General features: G+C 52.4%; 1 protein-coding gene across 2 annotated transcripts in view; it reads right to left on the reverse strand.

Annotated features, from left to right (window-relative positions):
* Positions 1-18,588, reverse strand: part of LOC140393265 (VPS10 domain-containing receptor SorCS1-like) — a 1,354,213-nt gene that overhangs the window by 74,550 nt on the left and 1,261,075 nt on the right. For both annotated transcript variants that reach the window (XM_072479549.1, XM_072479548.1), the window contains exons 22-23: positions 14,631-14,743; positions 4,607-4,735 (exon numbers count right to left, since the gene is read on the reverse strand). In XM_072479549.1, coding sequence (XP_072335650.1) covers positions 4,607-4,735; positions 14,631-14,743 — 242 coding nt within the window. The remainder of the gene's footprint in view (positions 1-4,606; positions 4,736-14,630; positions 14,744-18,588) is intronic.

Consider the following 18,588-nt stretch of genomic DNA (forward strand, 5'->3'; position numbering starts at 1 on the left):
AGGTTAGGTGGGGTTACTGGGTTACGGGGATAGGGTAGAGGCGTGGGCTTAAATGGGGTGCTCTTCTGGCAGGCATGTGGTGCAGTGGTTAGCACTGGGATTGCGGCGCTGAGGACCCGGGTTTGAATCCCGGCCCTGGGTCACTGTCCGTGTGGAGTTTGTACATTCTCCCCGTGTCTGCGTGGGTTTCACCCCACAACCCAAAAATGTGCAGGGTAGGTGGATTGGCCACGCTAAATTTCCCCTAAATTGGAAAAAAAAAAATTGGGTACTCTAAATTAAAAAAAAAGTAGGGTGTTCTTTCCAAGGGCTGGTGCAGACTCTCTGGGCCGAATGGCCTCCTTCTGCACTGCAAATTCTATGATTCCATGAAATAAAGGGATGGACTGGCCCACAATTCTATTAATTAAGCTTTTAATTTAAAATCACTAATGTAACACACATTCTCAAGTGCCGCATGGAAACAAACATTTAAAAAACCTGAAGATATCTAGTTAAATGTGGCAAAGTGTATTTTGTTATTCATCTAATTTTCATATGTAAATTAGATTAAATAAATATTAATGTTATCTCCTAATTACTTGACTAAATTAACCAGGCCTGAAATGCAAATTTTGATTTATAGATTAGACTGACTTTGTTTGTATGTGTAAATTAGGTAAAATTCTAATTTGTAACAGTTTTAATTGCATTGTATTTTCATCTCTGATTTTCATATTCAGGGGCTTATTAGAGGAAAGTATATTTTTTTAAAACTACCCTTTGCTATATTTTCATATTGGATCAAATTAATATTTAGCGACAATAGATTCTCTCCAAAAGATTTATTCTCAATAAATATCATGCTTGGAATTTTATAGATTGGAGTTGTCAGGGGGAAAGAAAAATCTAATTCATTTAATTTACACGCTGGAATGTAAATATTGATATTACTGATAAAATAATACATTTGCATTTCCAGGGCTGAAAAAAATTGCTTGAATGATTTTTTATAAAATTATCATTTCCAGGTGAATTTTGTTCTCATCAAGATGTATATTGGTGCTGGAAACAGAACAATTATAAACATAGGGAATTCTATATGGGAAAACACTACGGCCCATCTACCTTGCCGTCTATCATCTCGGTAGTTGCCTGACAATAATAGTTGATGATAAGTCATCGTGATCAAACACTCTTAATTCATTGACAATAGACTCCAGACACGACATGAGATATAAATGAGTGCTGAAGAGCTCAGGGAACCATGGGTTGAATCCCCTTGGCTTAGGTTAGGGTGCAGGGGGAATGCGGGGGGCCAGTTCACAATTTGTGGGGGGGGGGGGGTGGTTGTTGTTGGATGACCATGGGGACCCGAAAAGGAGGCACATCCCCTTGTCCAACCACCAGCCTTCCAAATGTCACCTGGTATCTGGGAGCTTGGCATCAGCCTTCCCCACCACAGGTAATATCAACCTGTGACAGGGTCAACGGAGGGCATGGCACCACTACCATGGTGCCCATTTAATAGCCAGCCGCCCACCTGCCATCGGCCCCTAGATGTAGGGGGGGGGGGGGATAGACATAAAATTATGGCCCATATGACAAAAAACACCTATTCCGTCAAGCATACTGAACTTACCACATACCATGTTTCAAATTGCCCAGATACTTCATCCAAAATCCTCATTTTGGCCTCAGTATCAGAGACAATTTGATTAGATAGAACATAATTGATATGCAGAGTACAACGGGGGACGATTCTCCGAGCCCCGCGCCGGGCCAGAGAATTGCCTGTCCCGCCGGCGTGAATCAAAGCTGGTATTTACCGGCGGGACCAGGCGGCGTGGGCGGGCTCCGGGGTCCTGGGGGGGGCGCGGGGCGATCTGACCCCGGGGGGTGCCTTCACGGTGGCCTGGCCCGCGATCGGGGCCCACCGATCCGCGGGCGGGCCTGTGCCGTGGGGGCACTCTTTCCCTTCCGCCTCCGCCACGACCTCCACCATGGCGGAGGCGGTAGAGACTCTCCCCACTGCGCATGCGCGGGAAACTGTCGGCGGCCGCTGACGCTCCCGCGCATGCGCCGCATTTCTGCGCCAGCTGGCGAGGCAACAAACGCCATTTCCGCCAGCTGGCGGGGCAACAAACGCCATTTCCGCCAGCTGGCGGGACGGAAATCCCTCCGGCGTCGGCCTAGCCCCTCAATGTTGGGGCTCGGCCCCCAAAGATGCGGAGCATTCCGCACCTTTGGGCCGGCGCGATGCCCGTCTGAATGGCGCCAGTCGGCGGACATTGCACCGTTGGGGGAGAATTTCACCCCAGAACTGGAGTTCCATTCTCTATTTGGAGGATTGTCGGGTTTGGGATTCAATCCCTGTACCTTCTGATGTAGAAGAAGGAATGCTACCACTAAGTTAATTCCAATTCCAATTCTCTTCCCTCTAGTCGCCGGAGGCTCAAATAGCTTGAGGGGTACCACTGCACAGCAAGCATGGCTGAGCAGGAGTCTCTCCCACTCTTACCGCCGGCCATTGGTGTGTTGGAAGGAGTTTGCAGGTTGCCATCAACCTGTTTGGCTGCTTTGTGAACGCACCTTCCTTGGCCACCAAGTTCTGGGGCGGGAATCGAACCCGGAGTGCGATGCTACCCACTGCGCCACAAGACCTTCAACACTAAGCTAATGGCTTACTACAAATCTGAATGTTTGTTCGGATTTTATAACAAGCAGAATAGATTTTAAAGGATGAGATGCAATGGTAACCCCATTTAAAACCTGATTAATTGGAGTACTGTGCATACTCTAGGAAGGATGTTGAAGTAATAATAATAATAATAATCATAACTTATTGTCACAAGTAGGCTTCAATGAGGTTACTGTGAAACGTCCCTAGTCGCCGTATTCCTGTTCGGGGAGGCCTGTATGGGAATTGAACCCGCGCAGCTGGCCTTGTTCTGCATGACAAGCTAGCTGTTTAGCCAACTGTGCTAAACCAGTCCCTCCCCGCCCCCCCGCCCCGATTCTTGGCCTGGGATGGGCCGAGTGGCCGTCGCAAAAAAACAGTTCACACCTGCTCTCAGCCGATGGGACCTTGGCGTGGAAGGGTCCGGGGGCGGCCTGTGGGGGGGGGGGGGATCGGCCCGGTGGTGGGGGGTGGGGGGGAGGGGATCGACCATGGGGGGGGCCTCCGTTGTGGCCTGGCCTGTGATCGGGGCCCACCAATCGGCAGGCCGGCCTCTCGGGCTGGGGGCCTCCTTTCTTCCGCGCCGGCCCCTTTTGCCCTACGCCATGTTGCGTCGGGGTCAGCGCGGAGAAGGGAGCCACTGCGCATGCGCGGTGGTACCTCCACGATGCGCTTTCATTACACGAGGGTGACCAAAGTAGAAAAATAAGTTCTGCATGTGCTTGATTATTATGGCTGGAGTCCAGTATTGGCAACAGGCCTATAGTAATCCAGGCCAACCATCCAGGTTGCATGGCTGTTGACATCTGTCCACATCCGAAACTGCTCTTCGAATGTAATTCATTGTGTGAAGCAACTAGAAAGACTTGCATTTGTGTAGCACCTTCGTCTCCTCAAGTCATCCAAAAGCACTTCACAGCCAGTAAAGTACATTTGAAATGTAGTCTCTCTTTTAATGTAGGAAACGAGGCAGACAATTACTACACAGGAAGCTCCCACCAAGTGCAATGTGATAATGGCTAGATAATTTGTTTTAATGACATTGGTTGGGAGATACACATTGATCAGCACACTGGGAAGAACTCTCCTGCTATTCATGGAAATAATGTCATGAATTCTCAAAGGGCCGATGGGGCTTTGGTTTAGTGTCTGATCTGAAAGATACAGCCATGTGCCCAACCTGAACCACCATGATCCTTTATTCTCTCAACCACCTATCTAACCTGTGTGAATGTATTTCCCCTGTTCTAAATTTCTTACATTGAACTTTATGGGCGCGAGCCAACGGAAAGATTTTAAAGTGTGATTTTGGGTGCGTTTGGAGAGGTGTTCGCGACGGCTGCAGTGTTGAGATGAGACCGCTATTTAACAGCAATTAGCCATGTTTTTGGGCCTTGGGGAATTTATCCTGGTCGAGATTATACTTTGAAAGTTTTCTGGCACTGGGGAGCTGAACTCAGAGATTGGGGCACCATTTTGAAAGAATACCCCAATCTCCATCCCCCTTTTCAGGACATCCCCATTTCTGGATTCCCCTTCACTTCCTCAAATCTTTCTGCGGCCTCTTCATAACCCCCCCATCACTGCCCCTTTTCATGGGCATGGCCCCTTCAGCTCCCAACCCTTGGCAATGCCAGCCTGGCACATGGCAGTGTCCCTGGCACCCTGGCAGTCCCAGGTTGCCACTGCCAGGGTGGCTGGGTAGCATTGTCAGGGTGCCCAGGTGTCAGGGGAGTGCCAGGGTATTACCCTGTCCTCTCCCCGATCATCCGGCGGGCTCTAATTGGTACTTGACTCGAATGCTCACATTGATATGAAGGTGCCAAATTACTGCGACCCTCAGGCCTACCTGTAGACTGTGAAACGCACAAGCTGTCTCATCCTTTGCTCTGGTTCAATACTTGTTCTGTGAAAAAGGGAACCTTACCTGAGCAAAATGTTACTCACCTGATCTAAACGCAGGCTATCTAATTTCTCTTCTGCGGAACCTTGGTGTGGGAGGATGTAGAGTTCTGCTGCAGTTGGTAAACCAGGAAGGATGGCGAGCAGCATCTGTTGCTCAGGCACAGCTGTCACCTAAAGAACACATAGCCACACTCCATCATCTTTACGGGCACCTCTCACAGACGCACACCACCCCAGGCAGTCGTTTATTATTTCTGATTTTTAAACAAAAGAATTTTCCAAAAAGCAGACCATCAGTTATATCACACCGCTATTTTGTGGAAACATGCAGCCGCTGTGGCTGGGATTGTGTCGGGCGTAGCGCCCACCTGTCGGAGATGCGGCCAGGAGTCCCCATTGGTTCGCTGGGGGATGGCCAATGGGATCATGCCCTTTTGTCCTTGCCTGCGAATGAGGACCACCGAGGACTGCTGGCCAATCAGAGGCGGACAGTGCTTCACTGCAGAGGTTGCCAGCATGGGTGGTGGCATTACACCCACCAAAGGGCCAGGACCGCCGAGGGACCTGAAGCCAAAGGTACGTGAAGGTGGGGTTGGCGGGGTATGAGCAGAGGGTGGTCAGAGGTAAGGGTAGTGGATGGCTTTCAGCATGGCCCCCTTTCTGATGCTGCTGGATCCAACATGATAATAATAATAATCTTTATTGTCACAAGTAGGCTTACATTAACACTACAATGAAGTTACTGTGAAAAGCCCCTCGTCGCCACATTCCACCACCTGTTCGGGTACATGGAGGGAGAATTCAGAATGTCCAATTCACCTAACATCACGGGCTGGATTCCCCTCCGTCGGGATGCTCCGTTTTGCCGGCAGTCCGGGGGTTTCCCGACCCCGTGGGGCTGCCCCACAATGGGACCAGCCGGCGAAACGGAGCATCCCACCGGCGTGCTGAACCAGAAATCTGGCGCGGCGGGACGGAGAAACCGGAGCACCCGGAGGAAACCCCACGCAGACACGGGGAGAACGTGCAGACTCTGCACAGGCAGTGACCCAAGCCGGGAATTGAACCCGGGACTCTGGCGCTGTGAAGCCACTGTGCAAACCACTGTGCTACCCTGCTGCCCACATTAAATGCAGCCTTATATATCTAATTAAGCCATTGTGTATTTTGATTGCTTAATGCTTGCAAGCGGAGTGAATTGTTAAATCAGGGTTTCTCTTTTGAACATGATGTACTTGTGGTTGGAGGAAAACGGGTGAAGGAGGAAAAAACGTTTGGATGGTTTCGCTGGACCAGGAAGATCAGGATTTGACATGCGTAGAATTACTTTGCTTTAAAAAGATTAGGGGCGAAATTCTCCCCCAACGGCGGGATGCTCGCCGACTGGCGCCAAAGCCGGCGCCAATCAGACGGGCATCGCGCCGGCCCAAAGGTGCGGAAGGCTCCGCATCTTTGGCGGCCTAGCCCCAACATTGAGGGGCTAGGCCGACGCCGGAGGGATTTCCGCCCCGCCAGCTGGCGGAAATGGCGTTTGTTGCCCCGCCAGCTGGCGCGGAAATGCGGCGCATGCGCGGGAGCGTCAGCGGCCGCTGTCAGTTTCCCAGCGCATGCGCGGGAGCGTCAGCGGCCGCTGTCAGTTTCCTGCGCATGCGCAGTGGGGAGAGTCTCTTCCGCCTCCGCCATGGTGGAGGCCGTAGCGGAGGCGGAAGGGAAAGAGTGCCCCCACGGCACAGGCCCGCCCGCGAATCGGTGGGCCCCGATCGCGGGCCAGGCCACCGTGGGGGCACCCCCCGGGGTCAGATCGCCCCGCGCCCCCCCCCCCCCCCCCAGGACCCCGGAGCCCGCCCACGCCGCCTGGTCCCGCCGGTAAATACCAGGTTTAATTTACGCCGGCGGGACAGGCAATTCCTGGGCGGGACTTCGGCCCATCCGGGCCGGAGAATCCAGTGGGGGGTCCCGCCAACCGGCGCGGCCGGATTCCCGCCCCCGCCCAATCTCCGGGAGCGGAGACTTCGGCGGGGGTGGGGGCGGGATTCACGGCGGCCAACGGCCATTCTCCGACCCGCCGGGGGGTCGGAGAATGACGCCCTAGATTTTGAACTACTTAGTAAATTAACATTAAAATTGAACAGCGTGGCAAAAGATCTCACTGCTTCTGGAAACAAGTTGCAATAGTTTTGCAGCTGTACGTAATAAAGCAAGTTGGCTGACTGTCTAGAAGCAGCAATTCATCCTAAACGCAAGGTGAACTATGTGATAGATGAAAAAAAAAACAAGCCAAGCTTGTTACCCCACATCACCGTCCAATGACAAACTGAGCTCAATGGCCAGGTTGGGGGTGGGGGTGTTGGGACAGTCAGGGGATGGGGGTGAGTGCGGAGATCAATCTCTGCTTCTGACCGACAAGTGTGGCCTGAGGTAAACCTGATATTGGGCCTTCAGCCTCATTTTGTTCAAATCACTTCAGAAGCATTGATGAGGTAAATTCCTGGCAAAGAGTGATTGAAGAGAGGACCACAGCTGTTTCAGGGATAGGAGTGACCCTTTCACCTTGAACATAGATTCACAGAATTTACAGTGCAGAAGGAGGACATTCGGCCCATCGAGTCTGCACCGGCTCTTTGAAAGAGCACCCTACCCAAGCCCACATCTCCACCCTATCCCCATAACCCAGTAACCCCACCCAACACTAAAGGCAATTTTGGACACTAAGAGCAATTTATCATGGCCAATGTACCTAACCTACCGGAGGAAACCCACGCACACACGGGGAGAACGTGCAGACTCCGCACAGACAGTGAACCAAGCCGGGAATCGAACCTGGGACCCTGGAGCTGTGAAGCAATTGTGCTAACCACCATGCTATCGCGCAGTATGATGCATTTCTGGCTTGTAATCATCTAATTTTAAAAATTAATTTAAAGGGCGTCATTCTCCGACTCCCCGCCGGGTCGGAGAATGGCCATTGGCCGCCGTGAATCCCGCCCCCGCCGAAGTCTCCGGTACCGGAGATTGGGCGGGGGCGGGAATCGGGCCGCGCCGGTTGGCGGGCCCCCCGCTCAATTCTCCGGCCCGGATGGGCTGAAGTCCCACCCAGAAATTGCCTGTCCCGCCGGCGTAAATCAAAGCTGGTATTTACCAGCGGGACCAGGCGGCGCGGGCGGGCTCCGGGGTCCTGGGGGGGGCGCTGGGCGATCTGACCCCGGGGGGTGCCCCCACGGTGGCCTGGCCCGCGATCGGGGCCCACCGATCCGCGGGCGGGCCTGTGCCGTGGGGCACTCTTTCCCTTCCGCCTCCGCCACGGCCTCCACCATGGCGGAGGCGGAAGAGACTCTCCCCACTGCGCATGCGCGGGAAACTGTCGACGGCGCTGACGCTCCCGCGCATGCGCCGTATTTCCGCGCCAACTGGCGGGGCACCAAACGCCATTTCCGCCAGCTGGCGGGGCGGAAATCCCTCCGGCGTTGGCGTAGCCCCTCTATGTTGGGGCTCGGCCCCCAAAGGTGCGGAGCATTCCGCACCTTTGGGCCGGCGCGATGCCCGTCTGATTGGCGCCGTTTTTGGCGCCAGTCGGCGGACATCGCGCCGTTGGGGGAGAATTTCGCCCCAGGTGTCCAATTCTTTTTTTTTCCAATGAAGGGGAAATGGCCAAACCACCTACCCTGCTCATCTTTGGATTGCATGGGTGAGACCCATGCAGACACGGGGAGAATGTGCAAACTCCACATGGAGAGGGGTTGGGATCGAACCCAGGTCCTCGGTGCGTGAGGCAGCAGTGCTAACCACTCCGCCACCGTGCAGCCCTTTGCTTGTAATCATCATGCACTCTCTGCTTCCACATTGGAGGATTGCAAGGCCATGTAATGCCTGGAAAATAGACAGCGGGTGCCCTACGTTCTATTGTTTCAGCTAGTTTTATCATTGTTTTCCCCATAACAATGCTTCCTTTTCTGTGGCCATTTCATACATTTAAGATTTATAACAACTTGCTATTGATTTGCAAGCCAGTACTGTGCTACTTATAACTTTGGAGAAATGAGGTGGTGACCTCTCAATGAATATTTGGCACTTGCCATTTTCAAAATACTGATTGAGTTTGCCATATTTAGAACCATACCTCCTTAATCATCACCTTGACCCTCTCTACAGTTGACCTGGTTTTGTTTAGCTCCTGTTTGTAATAATTAACTACAAGGGGACAGTAGTGTTTATGCACCTGGATTAGCAACTCAAAGTTTGTATTTGTAATCCCACCACGACTAACCAAGGAAGTGGATGTAACAAATTTGGTAATCAGGTTGCCAGCAAAGATGCTGGATTACTGAGATGCTGGTTAGGCCACAGCTGGAGTATTGTGTGAAGTTCTGGTGGCCACACTTAAGGAAGGATGTGATTGCACCAGGCATGGTATAGAGGAGATTCACCAGGGTGTTTCCTGGGCTGGAGCGTTTCAGCTAGGCTAATTAGGGTGGGGTTGTTTTCCTTAGAGCAGGAAAGGCTGAGGAGGGACCTGATTGAGGTGTGCAAAATTCTGAAGGATATAGATAGGAAGGAGTTTTACCCCTTAGTAGAGGGGACATAGATTTCACGCCAAGGGAAGAAGATTCAGAGGGGATTTACATAGAAAAACATAGAACATAGAAAATACAGCACAGAACAGGCCCTTCGGCCCACGATGTTGTGCTGAACCTTTGTCATAGATTAATCATAGATTATCATTGAATTTACAATGCAGAAGGAGGTCATTCGGCCCTTTGAGTCTGCACCGGCTCTTGGAAAGAGCACCCTACCCAAACTCAACACCTCCACCCAACACCAAGGGCAATTTTGGACACTCAGGGCAATTTATCATGACCAATCCACCTAACCTGCACATCTTTGGACTGTGGGAGGAAACCGGAGCACCCGGAGGAAACCCACGCAGACACGGGGAGGATGTGCAGACTCCGCACAGACAGTGATCCAAGCCGGAATCGAACCTGGGACCCTGGAGCTGTGAAGCAATTGTGCTATCCACAATGCTACTGTGCTGCCCTTCAGAACAAATAAATCTACACTATATCATTTTACCGTAATCCATGCACCTATCCAATAGCTGCTTGAAGGTCCCTAATGTTTCTGACTCAACTACTTCCACAGGCAGTGCATTCCATGCCCCCACTACTCTCTGGGTAAAGAACCTCCCTCTGATATCCCTCCTATATCTTCCACCTTTCACCTTAAATTTATGTCCCCTTGTAATGGTTTGTTCCACCCGGGGAAAAAGTCTCTGACTGTCTACTCTATCTATTCCCCTGATCATCTTATAAACCTCTATCAAGTCGTCCCTCATCCTTCTCCGTTCTAATGAGAAAAGGCCTAGCACCCTCAACCTTTCCTCGTAAGACCTACTCTCCATTCCAGGCAACATCCTGGTAAATCTCCTTTGCACCTTTTCCAAAGCTTCCACATCCTTCCTAAAATGAGGCGACCAGAACTGTACACAGTACTCCAAATGTGGCCTTACCAAAGTTTTGTACAGCTGCATCATCACCTCACGGCTCTTAAATTCAATCCCTCTGTTAATGAACGCGAGCACACCATAGGCCTTCTTCATTTGAGGAAAAGCTTTTTCACCCAGGGGGTGATGGGAATCTGGGACTCGCTGCCTGAAAGGGTGACAGAGGCAGGAACCCTCACAACATTTAAGAAGCATTTAGATTTGCACTTGGAATGCAAGAGCAGACAAGTGCTGGGAAAAGGGTTTAAACCTGACATGGGCCGGAGTTCTCCGGCAGTTGGGATTCTCTGTTCCCACCAGCAGCGCACCCCCACCTGCTGGTTTCCCGGCAGCGTGGGATGGCTTCAATGGAAAAATCCCGGTGGCAGCGAACAGCGCACCGCTGAGAAACAGGCGGCTGGAATGGCGGAGAATCCCACCCCTGGTGTTTGCCACTGCCAAACAAACAAATGAGCTAACCTTTCATTATTACAAAGAAACGCTTGCGTTTATTTATATAAGACTGTGGTAGTCACCACTGTTTGTATATATGACGTATATGGGGCGAGATTCTCCGACCCCCCGCCGGGTCAGAGAATCGCCGGGGGCTGGCGTGAATCCCGCCCCCGCTGGTTGCCGAATTCTCCAGCACCGGATATTCGGCGGGGGCGGGAATCGCGCTGCGCCGGTTGGCGGGCCCCCCCCCCCGGCGATTCTCCGGCCCGGATGGGCCGAAGTCCCGCTGCGAGAATGCCTGTCCCGCCGGCGTGGATGAAACCACCTCTCTTACCGGCGGGACAAGGTGGCGCGGGCGGGCTCCGGGTTCCTGCGGGGGGCGCGGGGCGATCTGGCCCCGGGGGGGGGGCCCTCACGGTGGCCTGGCCTGCGATCGGGGCCCACGGATCCGCGGGCGGGCCTGTGCTGTGGGGGCACTCTTTTCCTTTCGCCTTCGCCACGGTCTCCACCATGGCGGAGGCAGAAGAGACTCCCTCCACTGCGCATGCGCGGGGATGCCGTGAGCGGCTGCTGACGCTCCCGCGCATGCGCCGCCCGGAAATGTAATTTCCACGCCAGCTGGCGGGGCACCAAAGGCCTTTCCCACCAGCTGGCGGGGCGGAAATCAGTCCGGCGCGGGCCTAGCCCCTCAAGGTGAGGGCTCGGCCCCATAAGATGCAAAGACCTCCGCACCTTTGGGGCGGCGCGATGCCAGACTGATTCGCGCCGTTTTTGGCGCCAGTCGGCGGACATCAAGCCGATTACGGAGAATTTCGCCCATGAGATGTAATACAGTAAGGCTCCTGTACTACAGGTACGGGAGTAGATCCCTGCCTGCTGGCTCCACCCAGTAGGTGGAGTATAAATGTGTGTGCTCACCGAGCTGCAACCATTTCGGCAGCAGCTGTAGGAGGCAACACATCTCTGCTTAATAAAGCCTCGATTACTCTCTACTCTCGTCTCGTCGTAATTGATAGTGCATCACAGATTTTGCAGAAGCATACGATAAATTATTTTGAAGTGTAGTGCTTCGGAAGCAGCCACCTTGGTGTATTACAAGGCCGGGTTGTTTGGAGGCAGACTTTGAGGAACGGGGAGACCAAGCAGCTCCCGATCCTTTTTGACTAATAGAATGGAACCTTTAACATCCGCGTCAAACACGGCAGCTCACGTGGATTTAATGTTTGTTTATGAACACAGCACTCGCCAACAGTGAGATAAAAGCAAAATATTGCAGTTGCTGGAGATCTGAAGTAAAAACAGAAAGTGCTGGGAAAACTCAGCAGGTCTTGCAGCAGCTGTGGAGGGAGAAGCAGCTTTAACACTTTGTGCCTGATATGATTCCTTCATTGGAACCAAGAATAGTCATCTTGGACTTGAATCATTGAGAGGTGTTAACTCTGTTCCTCGCTCCCCGACAGTTAGGTCTCCAGGTCCGACATTTAAGAATCGGAATTCCCAATCTCCTGGCTCAGAGAGGAGCTTGTCAATTTATGAGCCAAGGTCATTTTTAAGAATTAGAAGTGTCTTTACTTGTCCAATTGTCCTAGATATTAGCAAGCCTGAGGTTGTATTAAAATTCTTTATTGCACGGGGTAAAAATAATTTTGTGATGGTCTATATATATATGGAGCCTTGCCAAATGTAATTAAACTTTCAGAAGCTCTCAATTATATGATAATCCTCACACTGACCGATTCCTTTCAACAAGACTCCTCAGCAGGAGATCTGTCCCTCAGAATCAACCTTTACCGATCATTATTTGATAGCAACAACTCACAAGAATCTCTGGGTGGCTCCTTATTACATTTCTGGGATATGTTAAGGAATATTCTTGCAAGGAATCTTATTAAATGTACATTTAAATTAGCACTAATGGTAATGGCTTGAGCTTGGGCATCTCAACTGTTGGATTTTAATTTGACCAGTTTACTTTGTAGCAAATTCCCACAGGGAGCAGAGGCAGCTTGAAGTCACTTTCAAAGCCACCTCAAATCATAAAGCAAATTCTGACTCCCCATGTACCACAAAAATCAGATCAGACTGCCATTTTGTTCACCGTGTTGTCTGTGTTACTATTAATGGGATGGAATGGGTTAAAGTATTACATAGAACAGACAGAGCTGAATTCTCCCCCCCCCCCCCCCCCCCCCCCCGCCCACCGCAAGAATGCCACAGGCTAATCGCGGACAATGGAGATGTCCATTGACCTCGGCCGGGATTCTCCGGTCGTTGGGCAGACACAGCTGTAGAATCCCGCCCACAGCACCAAGACAGGCCATTTGCCTTAAACAGATCCTTACCAGTGTTTATATTCCACCTCTCTTACCACAGAATCACAGAATCCCTATAGTGCAGAAGGAGGCCATTCGGCCTATCGAATCTTCACCGGCCCTCTGAAAGAACCTACCTAGGTCCGATCCTCCACCCCATCCCCGTAACCCACTCGGGGCAATTTATCATGGCCAATCCAGCTAACCTGCACATTTTTGGAATGTGGGAGGAAACCGGAGCACCCGGAGGAAACCCACCCAGATGCGGGAAGAATGTGCAGACTCCACACAGTCACCCGAAGTCGGAATTGAACCCGGGTCCCTGGTGCTGTGAGGCAATAATGCCACCCATCTCGTCCAATCAGCTATCTTTCTATTCCATTCTTATTCATGTATGTATCTAGCTTCCCTTTAAATCCTATTCGTCTCAGGGGCAGCACGGAGTTCGATCCCGGCCCCGGGTCACTGTCCGTGTGGACTTCGCACATTCTTCCCGTGTCACTCCCACAAACTAAAGATGTGCAGGGTCGACAGATTAGCCATGCTTAATTGTCCCCAATTGGAATTTTTTAAAAAAGAATGAAATCCTATTCGCCTCAACCTATACTCTAACTGCTCTCTCAGATCTTAATGAGAGCATCATTTTGTGTTTTGTCTTGGTGAATTATTTCAACATTCTGTTAGGGGCCAGTTCTCAGGTGCAGTGGGTTCAGATTGTTCAGCCTGCTTTCAATTGATACACGCACTGACAACTGAGAGACAAAACCTCCCCAAACCCACCAGGTATTTCCTTTCATCCCGTTCTCTGGCACCATGCGAATCCATATGTCAGCCCTTCTGCAAGTTGTAAGGTCCTCCCTGCTTATTCACTTATTTTCCCTTTCTTTATTTGTTTGCCATTATCAGTTTGATCCATGGATCCTTCATGGACATATACCTTTAAGTCGAGCAGGGGAAATGAGGAATTCAAAGATTACAAAAGGGAACACTGCTATCTTTGGACAGCAAAACCCAGACTCTGTGGCACCCGAGGAATGGGGTGGGGCTCGATTCGATTGGTTGGCTGGTGGCCAGGAATTGGCCAAAGGGCTGTATTCTGCCTGGTAACAGGTGGTGATTGGATCCTGCCTGAGTGGGACGACTTCCAGAGACCGAAGGAAACCAGAGTTGAGACTTGGACACACAGAGACAAGGACCTGCTCTCTCTCCCTCGTGCTTCATCCATAATTGCTGTAATCTGCTTTATTTCTAAAACTGCAGAAGCTGAATGAATCTACAGTGAAAACCTTGAACCGAAAAGTTTGTTGAGAAGAAAGGTGCTAGAAGCAACCACCTGAAACAAAGACTTATATCTTTTTACTTCTATCCTTGTCCTTCACCCCTCTCTTCCCCTCTGTGTTTGTTTGTGTGTGTGTATATAAAGGGTTGGGACAAGTTAAAATGGGGGGATTAGAAATTAAATAATAGTTAACCAGATGCATTTGCTACATATTTCATTATAGTTCTTGTTATAAATAAAATAGTAATTGTGTTTAAATTTACAAACCTGGTGACTGTAATTATTGGGCAGCCAAGGGCCAAAGACTTTGGGCATTTTTCTAAGAATTATTGGTTCATTCAATTATGTTGCGCCCTAGTCTAGGGTGTCGTAACAAAGTTAGGAGTGATTGCCTCAGAGCTAAATCTACAGCTTGCTAAGTTGGCTGGAGGTGCAGCGTGACCAGGGCTTGGGTTGCACATGCAGCGAAGTTACGGCTGGAGAAGATCAAAGGAAAATTGCTCCCTTGATGGTGTGGCGCTTCTTTCTTCTCCAACCTACCTGTCCGAGGGTTCTTTTGACAAGAGTACTGAGATCGTGCCTCCACTCCGGAATGTCTGGGTTGTAATCTTCCAAATTTGGTGTAAATGACAGGAGCAACGAGCGGTGAGAATCTGCAGGATGAAGACAAGAGGAATTTGTGAGAAGAGTTATGGCTTTCAGGGTCACATGTTGATCAGAATAGGTTTTGGACAAAACAAGAAAATTATTTTCATTTTCAGAAGTTGCTTCAGGGTCACTTCCTTCGCTCGACGAAAAGCGCTGCTCCAATTTTCTTTTACTCGTTTTCTATTTTTTTTAAATTTCACAGCCTTTCATGGTCAATCCATCTTTCAACAACAATATGTGCATTTCTATGGCACCTTTAAACTGGGAAAGGATGCTAAGTTGCTTCACGGGAGTGATATCAGGCAGGAATGGCTGCAAACCAAAAGGAGGCATGAGCAAGAGTTTCAGAGAGGGAGGATTTAAACTTAAAGGAGGAGAGAGAGGTGACAAAGTTCAGGGAAGGAATTTGAGAGCGTCGGGCCTTGTTTGTTGAAGGTCGGAATGGCAATGGTGATTGGCTGCACTCGTGACCCATTCTGAGACCACCCTTGAGATACAGGGGGCGCGATTCTCCGATCGCGGGACAGAGTGTCCGCGCCGTCGTGAACGCCGTTGTGTTTCACGACGGTGTGAAATGAGCGCGGGCACGGGCCAGCACAGTGCTGGAGCGGTTCACGCCCATGAGCGGTGGCTTTACGGAACGCGCCGGCTCCGAGGCAACATGGAGCGGGGGTTCTGTGGCCAGATGCGCAACAAAGTAGGCCCGGGGTGGGGGAGGGAGGGGGGGGGGGGGGGAGGCCGGCCCGCCGATCGGTGGGGCCCGATCGCGGGCCAGACCCCATCGGAGGCGCTCCCCGGGGATGGAGCCCCCCCCCCCCCTCCCCCAACAGACCGCCCCCCCCAACCTTTCGCTGCCGGCGGGACTCTGCTTTTTCCGCGCGGCCGCTCGCCCATCCAGTCCGAAGAATCGGCTGACCGGCCTCGTACAGCAGCCGTGCCAAACGCGCCGCCGCAAGTGCCGGCGATTCTCCCCACCTTGGAGAATCGCGCGCCGGCGTCGGGGCACCGTGTCGCGGTTGCGGCGATTCTCCAGCCCGGCATGTGGCTGGGAGAATCGCGATGTAGGGTGCTCTTTCAGAGGGTCGGTGCAGACACGATGGGCCGAATGGCCTCCTTCTGCACTGTTGCGATTCTATGATCTATGTGTCTCCAGACTCACAGCAATATGGTTGATTCTTAACTTCCCTTCATGGCGGGAAATGCCAGAAAATCCCGCCTCATGTCTCCAGGATTTCATTTTCAAGGAAATAAAAAACTGGGGCGTCATTCTCCGACCCCCCAGCGGGTCGGAGAATGGCCGTTGGCCGCCGTGAATCCCGCCCCCGCTGGTTGCCGAAGTCTCCGGTACTGGATATTCAGCAGGGGCGGGAATCGGGCCGCGCCGGTTGGCGGGCCCCCCCGCTGGATTCTCCGGCCCGAATGGGCCGAAGTCCCGCCGATAAATTGCCTGTCCCGCCAGCGTAAATTAGAGTACCTGTTTACCGGCGGGACAAGGCAGCGTGGGCGGGCTCCGGGGTCCTGGATCTGACCCCGTGGGGTGCCCCCACGGTGGCCTGGCCGCGATCGGGGCCCACCGATCCGCGGGCGGGCCTGTGCCGTGGGGGCACTCTTTCCCTTCCGCCTCCGCAACGGTCTCCAGCATGGCGGAGGCGGAAGAGACTCTCCCCACTGCGCATTCGCGGGAAACTGTCAGCGGCCGTTGACGCTCCCGTGCATGCGCCGCCCCGACATGTCATATCCGCGCCAGCTGGCGGGGCAACAAAGGCCGTTTCCGCCAGCTGGCGGGGCGGAAATCCCTCCGGCGTCGGCCTAGCCCCTCAATGTTGGGGCTCGGCCCCCAAAGATGCGGAGCATTCCGCACCTTTGGGGTGGCGCGATGCCCGTCTGATTGGCGCCGTTTTGGGCGCCAGTCGGCAGACATCGCGCCGTTTGGGGAGAATTTCGCCCCTGATCTGGCAGCTCACATGCTTCCAAGGTATCTGGGAATTGCTGGCAAGGCCAACATTTGTTGGCCATCTCGAGTTGCCAATGCAAAGTTGTCAGTGAGCAATACTTTCCCTCTGAGCAGCACAGTTACACAGCCAATGTAGCAAGTCAACATTCTCTTTGCAGGCTGCAAACAAGTCAGCCCTTTCTCTGCCCCATGGGGGCAGTGCACTCCAAAAATGTGAGGGGGTACGTTGGTGCGGAGCCAATGTCATGAGCTGCTGCAACCATGGCAGTTTGGTACAAATGAGCAGCTCTCAGCTATTTCAGAGGGAAGTTAGAATCAACCATATTGCTGTGAGTCTGGAGACACATAGATCATAGAATCACGACAGTGCAGAAGGAGGCCATTCGGCCCATCAAATCTGCACCGACCCTCTGAAAGAACATCCTACATCGGCCCATGGTCTCTCCCTATTCCCGTTTACCCACTCAAGTTCTTGGACATCAAGGGACAATTTTGCATAGCCAATTCACCTAACCTGCGTGACTTTGGAGTGTGGGAGGAAACCGGAGCACCCGGAGGAAACCCAGGCAGACACAGAGAGATTGTGCAAACTCCACATAGAAGGTCACTCAAGGTCGGAATTGAACCCGGTCCCTGGCGCTGTGAGGCAGCAGCGCTAACCACTATGCCATCTGGAGAAAGAGCTTTGAGATTTGTTTCTGGACCAAACTTTACTCCACCCCAGATGAGATATGACCCCACAATCCCTGGCTCAGGAGTCCAGTGCCTTATCCATCAGGCCACGGGCTGTTCAAGTGGGGCTGTAGAGCTCACACCGACTAACAACAGAAGACATCCCTCTCTAAAAGTATGAAAGAACTCATTGCAGTTCTTGTTATAAATAAAAAGTAATTGTGTTTAAATTTATAAAACTGCTGGCTGTAATTATTGAACAGCCAAGGGTCAAAGACTGAGCTTTCAGTTTGCAATGAACTCAATGGGTTTTTACAACAATCTGGCAGTTTCATTGTCATTATTACTACACATTTTAACATGGTTAAACTAGCTTTTTAACTCCAGAGGTATTTCATTATCTGAATTTTAATTCTGCGAGGAGATTTGAACTCAAGGCTAGAAATTTCCAAACCCCCCCCCCCCCCCACCCCGCAGTGGGTTTCCCCATGGCATAGACGGCTCCTGCCAAAGTCTATGGCTCGCCCTTCGCACCGCTAGGGAGTGCATGGCGGGGGCTAGCTTCGGCGGGACTGGCAGATCCGGCAGGCGGGAAATGCCAGAAAATCCCGCCTCGGGGGCGAAATTCTCCCCCAACGGTGCGATGTCCACTGACTGGCACCAAAAACGGCGCCAATCAGACGGGCATCGCGCTGGCCCAAAGGTGCGGAATGCTCCGCATCTTTGGGGGCTGAGCCCCAACATTGAGGGGCTAGGCCGACGCTGGAGGGATTTCCGCCCCGCCAGCTGGCGGAAATGGCGTTTGTTGCCCCGCCAGCTGGCGGAAATGGCGTTTGGTGCCCCGCCAGCTGGCGTGGAAATGTGGTGCATGCCCGGGAGTGTCAGCGGCCACCGACAGTTTCCCGCGCATGCACAGTGGGAGAGTCTTTTCCGCCTCCGCCATGGTGGAGGCCGTGGTGGAGGCGGAAGGGAAAGAGTACCCCCACGGCACAGGCCCGCCCGCGGATCGGTGGGCCCCGATCGCGGGTCAGGCCACTGTGGGGGCAACCCCCCGGGGTCAGATCGTCCCGCGCCCGCGCCAGGACCCCGGAGCCCGCCCACGCCGCCTGGTCCCGCCGGTAAATACCAGCTTTGATTTACGCCGGCGGGACAGGCAATTTCTGGGCGGGACTTCGGCCCATTCGGGCCGGAGAATTGAGCGGGGGGGTCCCGCCAACCGGCGTG

Source organism: Scyliorhinus torazame, chromosome 16 (genome assembly GCF_047496885.1).
Source record: "Scyliorhinus torazame isolate Kashiwa2021f chromosome 16, sScyTor2.1, whole genome shotgun sequence".
Lineage (NCBI taxonomy): Eukaryota > Metazoa > Chordata > Chondrichthyes > Carcharhiniformes > Scyliorhinidae > Scyliorhinus > Scyliorhinus torazame.